The 19,467-nt window shown below is 43.5% G+C and overlaps 1 protein-coding gene across 2 annotated transcripts; it reads right to left on the reverse strand.

Moving 5' to 3' along the window:
- Nucleotides 1-1,171: 1,171 nt before the first annotated feature.
- On the reverse strand, nucleotides 1,172-19,063 carry ZBTB8B (zinc finger and BTB domain containing 8B). 2 transcript variants are annotated; one of them, XM_072609834.1, is made up of 4 exons: nucleotides 18,554-19,063; nucleotides 16,220-17,258; nucleotides 3,700-3,878; nucleotides 1,172-1,527 (listed from the first exon to the last, which is right to left on the reverse strand). In XM_072609834.1, the coding sequence occupies exons 1-4, from the start codon at nucleotides 18,935-18,937 to the stop codon at nucleotides 1,219-1,221; spliced, it is 1,911 nt and encodes a 636-aa protein (XP_072465935.1). In that variant the 5' UTR covers nucleotides 18,938-19,063; the 3' UTR covers nucleotides 1,172-1,218. The 2 variants fall into 2 exon arrangements, with proteins under 2 accessions (XP_072465935.1, XP_072465936.1); XM_072609835.1 differs by lacking the exon at nucleotides 18,554-19,063 and adding an exon at nucleotides 18,096-18,193.
- Nucleotides 19,064-19,467: the final 404 nt, after the last annotated feature.

A 19,467-nucleotide genomic window follows, 5' to 3' on the forward strand; every position in this document is an offset into this window, starting at 1 on the left:
ACAAAACATGTGCTAGGTGGGGGGCGCCACTGAACTTCAAAGGCTGGAAGAGTTCTATCACTGATCCCTTGTATGATTCGGGACAAACCATTTGACCATTAGGGTTTCAGTTTCCTCACCTGTAAAATGAGGGGTTTGGACTCAATCATCTTTAAGATTCCACTCAGATTTAACATTCGGTGAGCTGCCACAGGGGCTCTGCTACCGGCCATGTAAGGCTCACTTTATAGTGCGTCCTCAGAGAGGGAGCAGGACAGCCCTTTGATTTATTATGAAAAATTGCTATCAGTGTCTTCTGAGTTTATTATGTGCTTTCCATGCTTACCTACTTAATCAACATATTACAGACTCTTGAGTCCTAGAATTTTAGATTCCTCTGAAAACTTGAAAAAGGGAATCCTGGAGCCACCAAGTCCTTAGATGCTGGCATCTTGGAACTTTCAAATCTTGAGATCATAGAATCCTGGAATCTTAGAGTTGGGAGGAGACTTAGATATCTGTCACAGAGCTTCCTTGTCCATCACCTCTGGATAGACGTCTTATTTTACATTCAAGTGTTTTACTGGTTTTCAGAATTAACTCCTCATTTAAACCCTTACACTAAAATAAAATTTAGAATTCACAGTATCTGAATTGAAAAAACCCCTCTTTGATGGAAGCACCATCAAAAGAGAGTCACAGTTGAACATTTTGGCTAAACTCCAAATTAGGCCCAAAGTAAAATATCCTCTTAGCCATCTTTTCTCAGAAAAAATGTAGTAGTTGCAGGATCAAAAGTGTGTGTGTGGGGGGAGGGGGTGTATGTGTGTTCATATATGTATGTAAGAGAGGGAGGGTCAGAGGTTCTGGTAGCTCCCTGGGGAGAGAAATAGGAAAACAAATAAGGAAATTCTTTCCTACCTACAAAGAGAACCACCTTCTCTCCCAGTCAGGATTCAAACCCACAGCAGTGAGAAAAGGGAGCTGAAAAACACAGCCACAGCTTGACCAGAATGAGAAATTGGTTGATAGAAATACCTCAAAATTATAGTGCACAGCACTGAAGAGTGAAGAAACATTTCAGAATCACAAAAGCCAACCCCTGCCTTGTGTTCTATCAAAAATGTAAATGTGGTCATCGTTTAAAAAAAAAAAAATCCTCTTAGGGTTCCATAAAACTGAGTCCATGGAATGACCAGTCATAAGGAGGACATTAAAAATCCTCCTCCCCATTTATTGCTACATCAGTGCCTCTCGGTCCAGAAGGCTTCGATGCAGTTGACGTTTATCATCGGAATCATCTCCAGTGGGATCGTTTTCTTCCCCAGACTCCACATATATTGGCCATTCACTGTCTGTATCACCCTTCTCCTGCCCCTCAGAGGATGCCTCCATCTGGCTCAGGTTGATAGGTACTGGGTCATCTTGTGGATTCGTAATACATGTACAGCTGTCACATAAACCAAACCTCCGCAGTCCCTGAGACAGGCTGCTTGTGAAGGTTCTCCGGCAACCCTTGCAAATGATTGGTCGATTGGAGCGATGGACCTAAAACAAGGAACAGAATTTCCTGGTGAAAAGAGTGGATGAGCTCAGTAGTGAGAGTGATGTTGGGAGAGGGTGACAGGACTAGGGCTGGAGAGTGGCAAGGACAAAGGAAAGTGGCTCCCCGAAGTGTAAATGAAAAGGGCACGAGAAAAGCTTAATATTCTGACCTCAGTACTTCAAAAGGAGCCATGACACTATGGTTGTGGTCAGCTCTTCCCCTGATACAGACCCCAACCCCTGGCATGTGTCCTGGGGGACAGTCTTGGTGAATGGTGGCCAGTCTTCTGGGAGTGAGCCTCTCCACACCTATGTAGGCTTGCCTTCAGAAACAGACAGACTGGGCCCATCGAGACAATGCTTTAAGCAACATATATATATCCATTGTTGCTATTATTACTCAGCATTTCTAGATTACTGGGACTTGCCAAATCTTAGGCTCCACTGGCACAGCCTTTGTCAGGTCACCAAAGAGAACTCTGATCTTACTGGAGCATCATACAGATGGAGGAGCTGAAGCCAGAGGCACAATCTGAGGAGGAAGAGGACCTTTAAAATTCCATTTTATGTGGCTGTGTGGTAGAAAGCACTAGACTTAGAAACAGGAAGACCTGGGTGCAGATCCCACCTCAGACCCTGAGTAACTCACTTAACCTATCCTCATCTGTAAAACAGGGATAATAACAGCACCTCCTTCCCCAGGTTAATATAAGGAACAAATCAGATACTGTGGACTATGGTTATCACCATTACTAGGAGAGGGACTGGACCTGTGGTTTCACTGCTCTAGAGAACTCCCAGATAGTGAAACTCTCTCCACCAACATGGCCTGGCCCCTTCTCATAGGGAGTTGTCCAGAGCACTGAAAGGCTGTGGTTTACTCAAAGTCACGCAACCAGAAAGTGTCAGAGGCAGAATTTGGACCTGGGTCTTCCTGCCTCTGAGGAAACTTCTCTCCACTACATCATGCTGTCCTATTATTTTGGATGATGTTATTGTCAAAAGGTTTAGCTGCGTCCTCTGGGCATTTATCTTCTGACAAGCTAAGTTACCATGGAGGATCACAACCACTAGTTGACAGCAAGGCGTGCAGGAACAGTGGGAGGGAGAAGAGTTATGAATAATTCTCAAACCTTTCCCAGACCACCAACATGCTCTGTCCTGCCTTTACTGAGGGAACTCTTCTACTTGGACTTAGTTAGGGAGTCCCCTTCCTTTACGTTCTTCCTTCACCCCCAAATCTCCTCCTCTCCCAGTGCAAGTGTAGGCTGGGGTTGTGACACCACAGTGTTGGGATGCTGGGAACAGGATTCAAGTCAACAAGCATTTATTAAGGACTTGGTATGTTTCAGGCACTGTGCTAAGGACTCACTATCCTGCCTCAGATACTTATTATGTGATGTTTGGCAAATCATTTAGCTTCTCTGTGCCTTGGTTTCTTCATCTGTAAAATGAAGAGGTTGAATAGGTCTGACATCCCTTCCATATCCAGGTCTATTATCTTATGATCTTCAAGGTGAAAGTTAACCCCACCCAAATTTCATCAGAATCTGCATTTTAAACCTTTTAGGAAATAGGATCTATATTTAATAAGCTGGGGGACTTATGAGATGAAAAACGATGGAAGAACCACAGACTCTCAAGGTTAGAAGGGCCTGCGGGCCAATTCTTACCAGAAGTAAGAATCTCCTCTATGATATTCCCAACAACTGGTCAAGCAAGCCAATATATTTAAAGGTAACTACTACTATACCCCTCTAAATCTTCTCAGGCTAAATTATGTCCCCAGTTCTCTCATCCAATCCTTAGAAGAGTATTTCCAGTTCCTTCACCATCTTGGTCCCCCTACCTCCTACAGCACTTCTTAAATTAGGGGTTCCAACGCCATTTAAGAAGCACTGAAGGGGTGGTGAGTGGAAAAAGTTTAAGAAGCCCTGCATTAGACAACATCTAGCTTATCTTTTCAAGTAAAGAAGCATTTATTAAGCACTTAAAAGTGTTCCTCAAAGCTTGACCTAAGGTAGCTGGGATCTTAGAACCAGAAATTGGTACCTGTCAAATAGTGTTATACAACTGAGAGGGCCCCAAAGGCAACACCTAGAGTGTTGTTGCCCTATACCAGATGACCCTGGGCCCATCCATGCCCGCAGGAAGGAGGGGCACTCCCAGACTCACACTCAGGGCGTGGCTCCGCAGATGTTCCTGTCGGGTGAACCTCTTGCCGCACGTGTCGCAGGGGTAGGGTCTCTCACCAGTGTGGGAGCGGATGTGCCGTTTGAGGATGCCCTTCTGTTTGGCTGTGTATGGGCAGAAAGGGCACTTGTGGAGTTTGATGGGAACCACCAGCACATCACCTTGAAAAGCAAATGAATTGTTTAAGCTGGGCCTCAGTTTCCTTATAAGTAACATAAGATAACTTATAATAACTAACCTCCAAAGACTGTTGTAAGGAAAATACATTGTAAACCTTGAAGTGACATAGAAATATGAGCTATGGCCTTTTCCACCTTGGATCCCATCATAGCAATTTGTTTTACATTCTTAAAGTACTAGGAACATATGATTTTAGAGTTATCTAGTCTAACTCCTTCATTTTATAGATGAGGAAGGACACAAATGTAGCAAGTGAAAGAATGGGATTCAGACATATCTTCTGATACCACATTTACTCCTCTTTCCAATGTACCATGGTCCCAGCTAAATTTCTGTATATTATAGTTATCTGCGTATATGTCATATTCTCTGACTACACATTAGATATAAGGATTAGGAATCTAAAACGATCTTAATGGTTTGGGAAGTAAATAAGGTAAAACTTTATATATATACATATTATATTATATATATAATTATGTCAGATATAATGTTATATATATTCTTATATATGATATATATAATCTTATATATAAGGTTATAAATTATATATGTATGTGTATATATACATATATATATATATATATAAATCTTATATTTGTGTTAAAAAAAAAAACCAGCTTCACAAGTTAAAAGCTGGAGAGGCATGGCCAAATAGCAGATGATCTGAACAAGATGTAGGAATTCTAATGAACTGCAAATTCATTACAGGTCCACAGGATGAAATGAAATTTGCTACACAAAAGGGCACATAAGGTCTTGTATGGGACAAGAGAGTTCTGCTCAGCTCTGCTGGGCTCAGCTCAGGTCACATGACCTCTGGAGGCCTGTGCTCAGCTTTGAGCATCACACTGGAGGACACTGACAAGATGGGGAATATCCATGGCATGACTGTGATGAAAGTGCTATCAAATGGGCCCTCACTACAGCAAAACGATCCTTTTACATCTCCCTAATTAACTGAATCTTCTGTCTGCAGGAGTTCTTCCAGACATTTTTTTTTTTACCCCCCCTCAATCTTCCATGGCTCTCCCTTCCCACTCTCAGCTGAGAACCCTTCATCATGTTTCACTGAAAAAATTGTGGCCATTCGCTGAGAGATCCCTCTTCATTATTACAATAATAATATTATTATCATTCCCTCTTCCTCAAATTATATCACTCCAACGCCTGGATACTTTCCACTATCTTCTTCACTGCTCTCCTTCGCCAGCAGACTACTCCGCTATTGTCTCCACCCTTTCACTTATCTTCAGTCTCTCTCTGTCTACTGGTTGATTCCCTGCTGCCTGAAAACATGCATACGTCTCCTGCCTCCACAAAAAACCCTCACTTGAACTATCCATCCCCACTAGCTATCGTCCCATCTCTCCTTCCTTCGTGGCTAACCCCTTTGAGAAGGCGGTCTGCCATAGATGCCTCCACTCCCTTTCCTCCCTTCCTTCTTAATTCTCTATGGCCTGGCTTTTGACCTCATCATTCAACTGATGTTGCTCTCTTCAGAGTTAGTAATGATCTTTAAACTGCCCAATCTAATGGCCCTTTCCGGACCTCACTGCAGCCTCTGACACTGACGATCACCCTCTTCTGGACACCTTCTCTTTAGGTTTTCAGGACACTACTCTTTTTTTGGTTCTCATGGTAGGTGTTTAATAAATATTTATTGGCTGACTGAGAAGACTTTGGTGGGAACTGAGAGGTGTCTTTTATTTATTTGACAACATCTCACTTAGAAAATGGATTAAACTTGCTCTACTTGGCTACAAAGGGCAGAACCAGCACCAATGGGTGAAGTTGTATAGGTGAGCTTTGATTTAAGGGAAAAATTCTTAACAATCAGAGCTTTGTAAAAGTAGAACAGATTGCTTCAGGAACGTATGAAAGGTAGGAGGCAGTTAATATTTATTGTTTATTGACATCTATTATATGGTAGGCACTGACTGTGTTAAGCACTGGGGGTAAAAAGAAAGGCAAAGTGCAGTCCTTGCCCCTGAAGAATTAAAAATTCAATGAGGAAGACATGCTAAAAAATACGTACAAGCAAGGTATTTGCAGGATAAATAAGAAATAATCAGCAGAAGGAAGGCACTAGAATTAAGAGGGATTGGGAAAGGATTTTTGCAGAAGGTGGGATTTTAGTTGGAACGTGAACAAGTCGAAGGAAGCCAGTAGAGATGAGGAGGGACAGCATGTCAGGCATGGAGAACAGCCAGTGAAAAATGGAGTGTCTTGTTTGAGGAGCAATTTGCAAGGAATCTAGTGTCACCGAATGGCAGAATGCTTGGTGGGGTGGGAAGGAGGGCAGGGCATAAAGTATAACAAGGATGTGAAAGGGGAGGGGGGGGGTTGTTTATGAAAAGCTTTTAATGCCAGGGGATTTTATATTTGACTGGAGGTGACAGGGAGTCACTAGAGTTTGTCGAGCAGGAGGATGACACAGTCAGACCTGCATCTTAGGAAAATCACTTTGATAACTGAGTGGACTGGAGTGGGGAGAGACTTGAGATGGGAAAGACCCCCTAGCAGAGTATAGCAGTAATCTAGGTGTGAAGTGATGAAGGCCTGCACCAGGGAGATAGCAGTATCAAAGGAGAGGAGTATATTTAAAAGATGTTTCAAATGTGAAATTGACAGGTCTTGGAAAGAGATTAGATATGGGGTAGGGGTGACAGACTGTGAGGGGTCCAAGATGACTCCTAGGTTGGGAACCTATGTGACAGGGAGGATGCTGGCACCCTCAACAACAATAGAGAAGTTTGGAAGAAGGAAGGATTTGGAGGGGGGAAATGAGTTCAAGACTGAGTAACTGATTAATGCAATGATCAACCACAATTCTAATGAAACATGCTACCCACCTACAGACAGAAGGCTGATGAATAGACTCATTGTGCAGATTAAAGCATATTTTTTCTTTTTTCTTCTTTTTGCAAGAGTGGTGCACAATTAACGCAGGAATTTCTTTTGTATGATTTCGTATTTGTAATGGGCTTTGTTTTTCTTGACTTCTCAATGGGTAGGAGGAGAGAATGTCATTGAAAATTAAATTAAGAAAAAAGTAAGATGATGAGTTTAGTTTTAGACATGTTGAGTTTATGATGTCAAATATCTAATTTGGGATGTCTAATAGGCAGCTGGAGATGTAAGACTGGAGACCAAAAGAGAGGTTAGAACTGAATAAGTAGATCTGAGAACCATCAGTTTAGAGATGGTCACTTGTATCCATAGGAACTGATCCAAAAGAAACAGTCCAGAGGGAGAAGAGAAGAGGGCCCAGGACACAGCCCTGAGGGACAACCACAGATGGATCTAGATGAAGATCCAGCAAAAGAGACAGCAGAATCAGGCAGGTAGGATGAAAAGCACAAGAAAGTAATGTTCTGAAAACCTAGAGAGAAGAGGATGTCAAGATGATGATCAAGAGTGTTAGTGGTCAAGCAGGTAAGGATAGAGAAAAGGCCATTAGAATGGGCAATTTAAAGACCATTATTAACTTTGGAGAGAGCAGTTTCAGTTAAATAGACCACAGAGAGTTAAGAAGAGTGGGAGGAAAGGGAGTAGAGGCACCTATAGTAGATAGCCTTCTCAAAGGGTTTAGCCACAACAGGGAGGAGAGATATGGGACAAGAGCTAGTGGGGATGGATAGTTCAAGTGAGGGTTTTTTGAGGAGGGAGGAGACATATGCATGTTTTCAGGCAGGAGGGAATAAACCAGTAGACAGAGAGAGTAGAGGCAATAGAGGGGGCAATCTGCTGGAAAAGATGGATGGAATGGAATTACTTGTGCATGCAGATGAGTTTGTTTTGGCAAGGAAAAGGACCACCTTATCATGTGAGACAGAAGTAAAGGAGAAGACAGTGGCAGAAGGCATCTGAATGATATGAGATAGGGAGGAAATTCCTGGCAAATAACCTCAATTTTTTTTTCAGTAAAATATGAGACAAGGTTCTCAGCTGAGAAGGTATAGGGAGAGGGAGCCATGAGAGATTTGAGAAGGAATGAAAAGATTTGGAGGAACTGCCATGGAGGGTGGTACAGTAAGGTTATTAGGAAGGTGTAAAACGATTACCTAACAGCAGTGAGGGCCCAGTTGAAGTTATGTAACAAATTTGTGGTGGACCCAATCAGCAGGGTTTCAGAATTTTCTCTATCTTTGTATAACAGCAGCTGTGCAGGCAAAAGTAGCATCAGACGATGGGAGTGATCCAAGGCTGAGGTTTAGCAGAGTACTATTAGTGATATGATAAGGAGAGGAGAACTGATCCACCAAGGGATCAAGGGGGGAAAGAAGGAGAATGTAGCTAATGTGGGGGGGGGGGGGGCGGAAATGATGGCTAATTGAGAGGACTGAGGGGTCAAGGGATTGGAGGTCATGATGTAGATGAAGAACAGGACTAGGTATTGAAAGACAGAGACGAGAGATGCTAAACGACTGTGATCAAATAAGGGAATTCGAGTTTATGAACACCTAAGTGGTGCATTAATGTGCTTAATAAATGCTTATTGACTGACTGGTCTGTAGCATACTCCAAAGGCAAAATTACTTCTGTTTTTCCTCCACTGGACTTTGCCCAAATGATTCCTCCCCCAGATTCCTAGATTTCCTCATGAGTACAATCTCTTACTATATAATGCTAGCTAACCTCTTCTACCTATCCTATTTCTTTGAGATTTTTAATAGTGTGATTTTCTTTTAACAATCATAACATGCAGTTGCAGTCTAACCAGATTTGTAGAAAGAAGAGGGAAATGGAATCCAAAGAGATTTGTAGCAAGTGAGACCATGAGGATTGTCGAGTTTGAGAGCAAATGGGAATGGGAGAGATGCTTTTCCTATGTACAAGGAAAGCACAGTTTGGCAGTTAAGATAAAATTTTAAAATTTATGAGATCTGTCCACTATTAGCAGTGATGGTCTTCTTTCTGGTCTCGCCATCCCAGGATCTGAAGCACTCCAAAGCTTCCATAAATGGGAGCCATTTGTGTTGGACCAGTGTGCCTCAGAAAAAGCAGAATCTCTTGTAACAAAATTTCTTTTCTTCAGTGTTCAGAGCATTAAAATTCTCCATCTTTGGAAATTTATCTGCAAAGAACTAGAAAGTAACTCAGCCCAGGGCTCTTTATCAACTGAGAAGTTGAAGTATACAATGAGGTTGGCCATGGACATGGATGACTGGGCTGGGAACATCGATGAGGGCAATGGTAATGTGGATCAGTATCCAGTGGGTCAAATAAACTTTTGCTTCCAACAGCAGCATCTGCAAAGCATGTCCTGCCTTCTGAAACAGGTGCGCCCATCTAGAGCTCCAGAGATGGATTTGACCACACTAATCAGTAATATCTTTGAGGGTAAATTTGGCTCCCCACATTATAAGCTTTAGTTCCACTTACTCATTAGTTAAATTTTGGACATTGCTGTTTACCCATTGGAAGTCATGATTTTTATTACTGGCTCCTTTCTTTGATTTTTTATGCTGTTAACTTCCGGATGTGTCAACTGTTATTGGCATTGCTTCACTGTAGTTACTCTCTAGCTTGGTAGATATACACAGTTTTCTCCTAAACCTGGGTTTTAAAGAGCTTTTGACTACATTTGCAAGACTTACCATCCTTTGTTAGGTGTATTCCACCCAGAGTCAGGAGTCTGTCATTCCTAGAATTTAAGCCATAGTTCAGAAATCTGAATCCCTTTTTCAGATACCACCTTCTTAGCCAGCTATCGTAGTTCCAAATCAATGTTTCTCCTCTGTATCCCTTGCTGTTGGCAATATCCCAACCTTTTGGTTGTTTTCCAATGAACGTAATGTAAAGTTATCTATTTTAACTGACAAAGCCTAAATCTGCCCTTTGAGTTCCTTCAGAATTCTTGGATGAGTGCCACGTGGACTGAGTGATACCAAAAAGTCACAGTTATCAACTTAGTCGAGAATACCTTATATTTACTGCTTCCCCAGGGTCACATAGCAAATTAGTGATAGACCAGAATTAGAAGCCAAATGGGTCAAGGTTCTTTCTCTTATGCCACATCCCAATAAGCCTTATACCCAAGAAGCCACAACCCTCAGTCATTAAAGGAAGGGTAGTACAGCAGAAAGAATGCTGCACTAATAACCAGGAGATCTGCCTTGAGCAATTACTAAAAAAACTAACATTGATATATAATTTTAAAGTTTGCAAAGTGCTTTACATATGTCATCTCACTTAATCCTCACAATAATCCTATGAGGTCAGAACTAGTATTATCCCCATTTTATAGATAAAGAAACGGATGCTAAAATATGGTTGTGATACATCCAAGATCACACAGCTAGAGAGAAGGATAAAGCCTTTATTAAGCACTAACTGTGTGCCAGGTAAAGTCCTAAGCAAAGGCAATACAAATATAAGCAAGCCTAGCCTGGCACATTTTGCCCTCAAGGAACAATGTGTTCTCTTCTCAAATGATTCTGGACCAGCCTTAAACACAGAGCTAATTTGTGAATCTCCCTGCTTTGATCTGCTGCCCACAGATAACCTCAGAGAAGGAGAAGGGCTAGCGTAGGCTTCAGGATATGACCTGTGGCTGTCACCTTCAGTCCCCTGATTTGGCTGCCTTAGCTTTTTAAAAATGATGACAGATGGCCAGTTGGGCAAATTCACATATATTTCTGCTGAGTACAGTTCCTTCCTTCCTAATGCCCCAAGGATGCTGGTGACTTCAGGCTCACTGATGACCAAGATCAGGACTGAAGCTGGGAACATGGAGGAGGGAGTAGAAAGAGAGTTTAACCGTTCAAATGCTGATTCTGCCACTTCCTAATAGTGGAACCTTGGCTAAGTTAAGGACTCTTCTCTAGACCTTAGTTTCCTCATCTGCAAAATAAAGAGTTTGGACTAAAATCAGGGGTTCTAAACTTTTTTGTGTTATAGATCCCTTTGGCAGTCTAGTGAAGTTTATGGCATTCCTCAGAATCATCTTTTTAAATGTAAAAAAAAAAAAACAAACAAACCTGGAATTACAAAGAAAATCAACTATCTTGAAACAAAGATGTGAATTTTTTCTCATCTAAGTTCACAGACCAGCCCCCCCTTAAAATCCATCCATGGACTTTGAGTTTCTATGAATCCTTAGACTAAATGATCACTAGAGTTACTCCTAGCTTTAGAATGCATGAAATAGGTCCAGCTTTGATCAATACCATGGCATTCTTTCTTCAACAAGAACTAGGAACTAGACTTGTGATTTCATCAGGATAGGAAACTCCTGAGTAAGAAAACTCCTTCTACCAATACAGGTTGGTATCTTTTCTGTAATTTATGGTCATGGGCAGTTTTCTAGAATACTAAAAGGTTAAGTGATACCGGCCTGAAAGTAGGACTTGAATCCAGGAGTTCCTGGCTTCAGAGCTAATTCTGTAGCCACTATACCTGGCTGCCTCTTTTTTCTGTGCCTTCCTGTGTAGTGTACCTTCTCTATATTGTCTTCACTGACCCAGAAATGGGTTTCATTTAGTTCTTGGCCTAAAGGTTGTAAGGCCAAAGGCCACTATTCAAATGACTCAATGCTGGATCAAATCCAGCCTGGTGCAATGGGAAGAACATCAGACTAGCAGTTAACAAGACCTGTGTTCAAATCCTAATGCCACCGCTAACTTGCAGTGTGACCGTGGAAAAATACCTTCCCTTCTCTAAATCTTACTTTCCCTATCCATAAAAAGAGAAGATTTTAGACTAGATGACGCCAAGAGTCTCTTTGAACTCGAAGTTTTCTGTGACTCTTTAGCCACACCTCTAACTGTGGGGAGGCAGTGCTTATACATCTCTCTTGCACTCACAAGAAATGACCAGACAAACTCTGCAAATGTCACATCAGAAATGTTTGCAACCCCACTAAATGACATAAGTTATGACCTTAATGCCAAATAGCAGTGTTCAGAAATTGCCTCAAATGGGGAGAACCATCAATCAATCAACTACCTTTTACTGTTGCCTCCAAGGCAGGCATAGGACATAGTCCCTGCTCTTACAGAAACCAACATCTAGCTGTGGTGACAAGACCTGAGCATGTGAAGAGAATGCCACACTGACTCAACAATTCAGTTCAACAAATATTTATGTAGCAACTGCTATGTGAAGCATTCCATGTAGACCCTGGGGATATACAAAGTTCTGATAAAGCACAACCCTTGCCTTGAAGGATCTTATAGTCTAATGGAGAATTTGATACATAACAAATACCTTGAGGGATTTGTGATTTCACTGGTATGGGTACTCTTTGCGCTATTACTTATTACAACCCCTCCAAACCTTGGTGGATAGGCCATGGCTGAAAAGTCCTATTACTTGGAGGCTAACCATTTGGGGATGAGCTGTTGTCACATTAACTAGGCTGGTCCTCAAATAACAAAGCCACAACCCATGATTCTGCCCTGTAATCAAAGCCTTTCCAGCTCTGAAGGTGGAGCCAGTCAGAGCTTGTGCTTTGCTTAGCATAGTCTTTATTAATCCAGTTTCACCTCCATGCCTCAGTGAATTCTCAGAGAAGAATGTTAGTGGAAAACACACAAATTAAGGACCAACCCCTGAGAATAGTATGTATAAAGTATAATGTAAGGTCTGAGTAGGGAAAGGTCATTGTTAATCAGCAGAGTTGGGGATGGAGGATATCAAGAGAGGTTTCACTGAAATGCAAGAATCTGAGTTGGGCTTTAAAAGACAGGTAGGATTTCAAAGAGTGAGGCACAATAGAAGGGCATCCTCAGCATAGGAAACCACATGAGCAAAGGCACAGAGACAGGAAAGCACAGAGAGTGACAGACATGAATAAGCAGTACAGTTTGGCTAGGCTGTAACATAGAGGAAAGTAATATGAGATAGGCCTGGAGAAATAGAATAGTACATAATAGAGTGAAAAGAACAGACTTTCAAGTCAGAGGACATGAGTTCAAATCTTGCTTCTGTCACTTACTACATGCATGACCTTGAGCAAAGTCATCTAACCACTATGGGTCTTAGTTTCCTCATGTGTAAAATGAGGGGGTCAGGCTAGATGTCCTAAGGTCGTATCTGAGGTCCCTACCAGTTCTAAATCTATAAGCCTATAAATGCTAAATAGAGAGCCACAACAGGGTCTTTTTTTTTCCATTTTAGTCACTTTATATAATTTATATAATTCAAATTGCTTTCCAAAATGGTTGTACTATTTCACAGCTCCACCAACAATGTATTAGTGCATTTACCTTTCCACAACCATTCCAACATCAATTGTTGCCATTTATAGCAATTTTTGCCCATTTGCTGGGTATGTAGTTAAACCTCAGGGTTGTTTTGACTTGCATTTCTTTTATTATTAGTGACTTGGAGAATTTTTTTCATGTGGTTGCGAATTCTTTGAAGTTCTTCTTTTGAAAATTGTACACATCTTTTTATCATTTATCTATTGGAGAACTGCTATTAGTCATGTATGTGTGGGGTTGTATAGTTATTCATTGCTTAGATATCTTAGATACCAAACCCTTATCAGAGAAATTTGATATAGATTTTTTTTCCATTTGACCACTTCCCTTCTTACCTTAAATGAATTAATTTTGTCTTTGCAGAAACTTTTCAGTTTCAAACAATCAAAGTTAACATTTTTTCTTTTGTAATTGCCTCTGTCTCTTGTTCGGTTAAAAAATATATCTCCAAGCACAACTGTGAGAGGCAGACGATCTGCTTGTCTTTTAATTTTTTTATACTATGATTTTTAATATTAGGGTAACATATCCATTTAGAATGTGTTGTGCAGTGCAATATAAAATGTTGGTCTAAGCTCAATTTCTGCCACAATGCTTTCCAGTTTTCTCAACAATTTTTAACAAATAGTAAGTTTTTCCCTAGGTAATTTATGTTTTCTAATTTATCAAACACTGAGTTATGACATGCATATTTGTGAAAACATTCCATATTTTTTGGATTTAACTACCATGTCTACACTGATAATTCTCAAATCTACCTGTTCTGCCCCAGCCTTTCTGCTGACATCTAATCTTGCATTTCCAATGGCCTTTCAGACATTTTGAACTCAATATTCGGTGAACATCTTAAACTCAATATATACAAAATGAAATTTATTATCTTTCCCTCAACCTCCTTCCCCAACTTTCCTATTACTGTAGAAGGCAATACCACCTTCTCAGTCCCTCAGAGTCACAACCTAGAAGTCATCCTGGACTTCTCATTCTCTTAATCCCCCATATCGAAGCTATTATCAAATCCTGACAATTTCACCTCTGCATCATCTCTGAAATATTCCTTCTCTCCTCTGACATAGCCACCCCTCTAGGGCAGGTCCCCATCACCATCGGCTGCTGGCTCTATCTGCATCTAGTCTCTCTCGTTCCAATCCATCCTCCTCCATTCAGTCACTAAACTGATCTTCCTAAGTGTAGGTACAATAATCTGCCTCTCTCTGTGTCTGTCTCTGTCTCTGTCTTTGTCTCTGTCTCTCTCTCTCACACACACTCACACACACACACACACACACACACACACACACACACACCACTCAATAAACTTTAGTGGCTTCATATATTACCTCCAGGATCAAATACAAAGTGCTTTGTTTGGCACTAAAAGTCCTTTATAACCTAGCCCCCTCATGCCTTTCCAGTCTTCTTACATATTATACCCCGAAATATTCTCTTTGATCTAGTGACACTGGCCTCCTGGCTGTTCCATGAACAAGGTACTCCATCTGTTGCCTCCAGGCATTTTCTCTAGCTGTCTCTCTGGCCTGAAATGCTCTCCTTCCTCCACTCCAACTATTGACTTTAAGTCCCAACCAAAATTCCACATTTTACAGGAAGCCTTTTCCAACCCCATTTAATTCTAGTGCCTTCCCTCTATTTATCCTGTATGTAGTTTGCTTGGTAAATATTTATTTGCATGTTGCCTCCCCATTGGACTGTAAGCTTTATGAAGGTAAGGACTGTCTTTTGCCTCTTTTTATAGCCCCAGTGCTTAGTATAGTGCCTGGCACACAGTAGGCACTTAATATATGTTTACTGATTGATTATAACTTGAAAGGGTTGGACTAAATGACCTCTAAAATTCCTCCTGGCTTTAAATGTATCATGGTTCAATGATCTTATCACCTGATCAATGCGTAAGATACATCTGGCAGCATGCAGTGCAGAGAGAATTTTCCCTGTTTGGAGGTTACTGCAATAGTCCCATTGATTGGCAACAATAAGGTGGTGGCAAAGAATTGGAAATTGAGGGCATGCCCATCTATTGGGGAATGGCTGAACAAGCTGTGGTATATGACTATGATGGTATACGATTGTGCTATAAGAAATGATGAGCAGGATAGTTTTGGAAAAACCATGATATGAACTGATGCAAAATGAAGTTAAGCAGAAACCAGAGTACACTATACACAGTAAAAGCAATACTGTGAGGAAGATCAACTGTGGCTTAGCTATTCTGATCAAGACAATGATCCAAGACAATTCCAGAGGGCTGATGATGAAAAATGCTATGTGTGAACTCTGAAGGCAGAGTGAACCTTACTTTTTTTTAACTCTCTTTTATTTTCATTGTATTATTTTCTTGTTTTCTTTTGCAACATAGCTAATATGGAAATATGCTATGCATGAGTTTACGGATATAACTGATATCAAACTGCTTGCCTTTTCAACACGGAAGAAAGGGTGGGAGGAAGAAAGAATTTGGAACTCAAAATTTTTTAGAATGATTGTTTAAAAAATGTTTACATGCAATTGGGAAAATTTAATGAAATAAATATATATATTTTAAAAAAGAATAATATGGAAGGCAAGTAAGCAAATGCTTCTGGAGAAGATGGTGCTAATGTGGTACAGTTCTAAAAGTTCAAGACTAGCCATCTGGTGAATTTAGCCTCTGGTTCCAGCTTTAGTTCTAACTCAGTAACTTTAAGTAAATCACTTCCCCTCCCTAAGCCTCAATTTACTCTCCTCATCTGTCAAATGAAAGGGCTGAACTAAATCATCTTTAAAGCCCCTCACGACTCTTAATAATCCTGAACTGTTACTTCTCGAACTCCTAATGTTACTTATCTGTATATATTTTGCTTCTGCCTACTAGAATGTGAGCTCCTTGAGGGTAAAGACAACTTCATTTTTCTCTCTGTATCCCCAGTACCTACCACCTTGCACATAGCAGACACTTCATAAGTATTTATAAAGTTGAATCTATGACTCTAGGGCTCTCCTACGCACTCAAGAAATGTTTGTGGATGATGATAAATATATGGCTATGTGTGGTAAGTGCCAAGGGGGAGGTACAGATGGTAAAGATTTTCAGAAATAGAGGATGATCTCACCTGCATCTTCTCCATACCAGTCACTTGGGATGTCCATCATGGAGTTCACAGCCACTCCAGCATCCTCTGGTCTACTCTCAAAACCTCGAGAAAAGTGGGCAGCATCCTCTTTGCTCTGGGTTGTATTGTTGCGCAAAAGAGCCTCTAAAAACTGCTTCATGTGGTAATTATTACAGGCCAGGTCCAAAGCCTGGGTTCCAGGCAGACCCCCCTCCAAGGGTTCCAGGGCCAGTGAGGCTGAGTACTGCTGCAGCTGGTCACCATCTGGGTCTTCAACCTCCACTTCATCAGAGTCAAACTCCACTTTGGGCTCTGTTCCTTTGGGCAGAGAAGGGAAGTCATCCACAGAGTCACTCTCTGGGGGGTCTTTCACCACAAGCTCCAGTGGGTGACAGCTGGTACAATCCTCACAAGGGGCATTTTGGGGGCACTCCTCAACTTCTTCTCTTTCTTCTGGCAAGGGCATCAAGATGGGGCACTGGCTTTTGGGACCACAAGAAGTCATCTCCCGGCCAGATGCAGAACTCCCACCATCAGCCTGCTGAGAAGCTACAGCAGCTGCAGCAGCAGCAACAGCTGCCGCAGCTTCCTTCTCCATCTTCCGGCAGATGTCAAGTGAAGAGCGGATATAAGTCTTGCAGAAGTTCACCACATCTGTCATCTGTAGGTAGCTGGCAGCTGACATGACCTCAATCACATTCTCCCCACACAGGTCCAATTTCCCTGAATAGAGGAAATCCAGGATAGTAGAGAACGCTTCAGAAGTAACAATGTCCAAAGAGGCTGTGCTATGCCGTCCACTGTCCTGAATATAGTGGATCAGAAGAGCTCGGAAGTATCCGCTGTTGGCAAAGAGAATGTTCCTATGGGCTTTGAAGATCCGTCCTTCCACGATGATGCTACAGTCACAGAAGAAGTCCCTCTTGCGTTGCTCATTCAGCTCTCCCAAGAGCTTCGTATAATACGATTGCATCTCCATTTCTGCTATAACCACAGCTACAGCTATTGCTGCTGCTGCTAAGGGAGCTGCCTGTAATCCCTGTCAAGATTTTTTAAAAGGTAACAGAAAAATTACTCTCTTATAAGTTGTTTCTTAAATCATTTCCTCCTAGGGTTCAATGTGCAGTAAAAAGCACCTATTTCAAAGGGCCAGAGACTCTGTAGAGACAGTCTGTTTTAGAACTGGACCTTTAAAGTCAAATAACAGGCTACCTCGCCCCATCATTCCTCTGAGGCCCCCATGGTCTCCTTGCGTGCAACACCACTTGGTTGGAATCCTGAATTATTTACTAGCTTTATGACCCTAAGTAAATCACTTACCTTCTCTAAATCTGTTTCTTCACCCATAAAAAATGGAATTAATAATTTCTAATAAGCTCTCGGAGTTGTGAAAATCAGATAAAAACAATTATATAAACCGTGGGAGAAACAGGGGATAGAGACCGGACTTGGGGTAATTCTAAGAAAACTCCCTCTACTAATGTACGTCAACACCTTCTTTACAACTGATTGCTGAGAGAACTGCCTAGAGCACTAGGAGGTCAAGGGACTTGACTTGCCTAGGGTCACACAGTCATATGTGTCAGAAGGCACATGTGAACCAAGGCTGTCCTGGCTCCAAGGTCAGCTCTCTATCCATAAGACAGGCTGCTTCTCATGCTGTTCCAAAGATATATAAATGTCAGTCGTTATTCCAAAACGGTTCAAGTAAAACGTTTAGGTGCCTCAGAGGACTAAAGTCCTTCCCTGCAAGCAGACCCACTTGCCAGTCCAACCCATGTATGACCCAGCCCCCAGCTCCCTCCCACCCCCCACCTAAAAGGATCCCACGGTGTGGCAAGGGGTAGGCTAAGGAAGGCGGACGACCAGCCCACACCTCTAAGTCCGTGGGGCCCTCTACGTGGCGTGCAGTCAGGGGAGGGGTACCACCACTCCGAGTTACGGGCTTCGGGGTCCGCTTTATCTCCCCGGGGCTACAGTCAGAGCCAGGCACCGGGGGCTTCTGCGCTCGGGCGCCACAAAGCGGAGGGATGCCGCGTGGGGCAGGAAGGCGGGAAGCCAACGCGCGGGTGCCCAGGTTGCCCGGCAGCCGCCCATCCCCGGCCGAGCCCCCTCCTCACCCCCGTGCCCAGGCTCCGCGCCAGCCTCGGCCGAGGCCGGACCGGCCGCAGGGGGCAGGAGAGGGGCGTGTCCCTGCCACCCCACGCGGCGCAGCGACTCGCGCCGAGACGAGCTGGGAGAAGAGCCCGACCCCCAGCCCTCGGGACGTCCCACGGAGCAGCCCGCCCGCAGCCCCGGAGAAGGGGGGCCCGCAGCAGCAGCCCCAGCGCTCACCTGGAGCCGCCCGGCCGCGCCGCCACCGAGCCGCAGGCGCAGACACGCCCCCTCCAGCCGCCGGCGCTCCCTCTCCTGCCCCGCCCCCATCCTGAGGCTCCAGCCAATCACGCAGCGCCGCTGGGCTCCGAGAGGCGGGTCCTCCGGCCGGGGGGCTAGCCCAGGTCGCTGTCCCTCTCGTGGCCTCCCGTGAAGAAGATGCGCTCTGAAGCTGCCCTGGGTGAGAGGGCTGCTGGGAGTTGTGGTTTCGACCTTCGTTTTCTGGAGAGAAGTTGGAGGACTGGACTGCAAATCCCAGGATGCAGCGAGGTTAAGGATCGGGGCCGCGGACGCCGTGCTGCGCTCGTGTCTCCGTGCCGGTATCTCACAGGCTCGACGCGTCATGCGGCTGGCCTTCGTCTTGGGCTGGACAGCCCACGTCAGGTTCCCGGTGGCCGTTCAGATCAGCACGGCGTCCACGGGGACGCAGCAGCCCTCCGTCCCGTGCAGGGTTTCGTCCCGCGCCCCGCACGGCTCTGTGTGGAGAGGCGGAATAAGGCCGAACCTGCGAGAACTCGGCGTCCCACGGGAGAGCGTGGCCGCGTGCGGTAGACAGGAAGCGCGTTACCTAGCCTTCCCTTCCCGGTGTGGGACATGCGCCCGCTAGAATGTAAGCTCCACGAGCGCACGCCACGGCGTTCCTTTTTGGCTTTATGTTTCCAGTGCCCAGTGCAGCGCCTTTCAGTGCAGCGGGTAGAGCACCAGTGCGGAGGCAGGAGGACCTGAGTTCAAATCTCACCTCAGACACTCGCTAGCTGTGTGACCTTGGGCAAGTCACTTAACCCAGCTGCCTCCTCCTGGACCATCTCCAGTCATCCTGATGAATGTCTGGTCACTGGATCCAGATGTCTCTGGAGGAGAAGTGAGGTTGGTGC

This window comes from Notamacropus eugenii, chromosome 5 (genome assembly GCF_028372415.1).
Source record: "Notamacropus eugenii isolate mMacEug1 chromosome 5, mMacEug1.pri_v2, whole genome shotgun sequence".
Taxonomy (NCBI): domain Eukaryota; kingdom Metazoa; phylum Chordata; class Mammalia; order Diprotodontia; family Macropodidae; genus Notamacropus; species Notamacropus eugenii.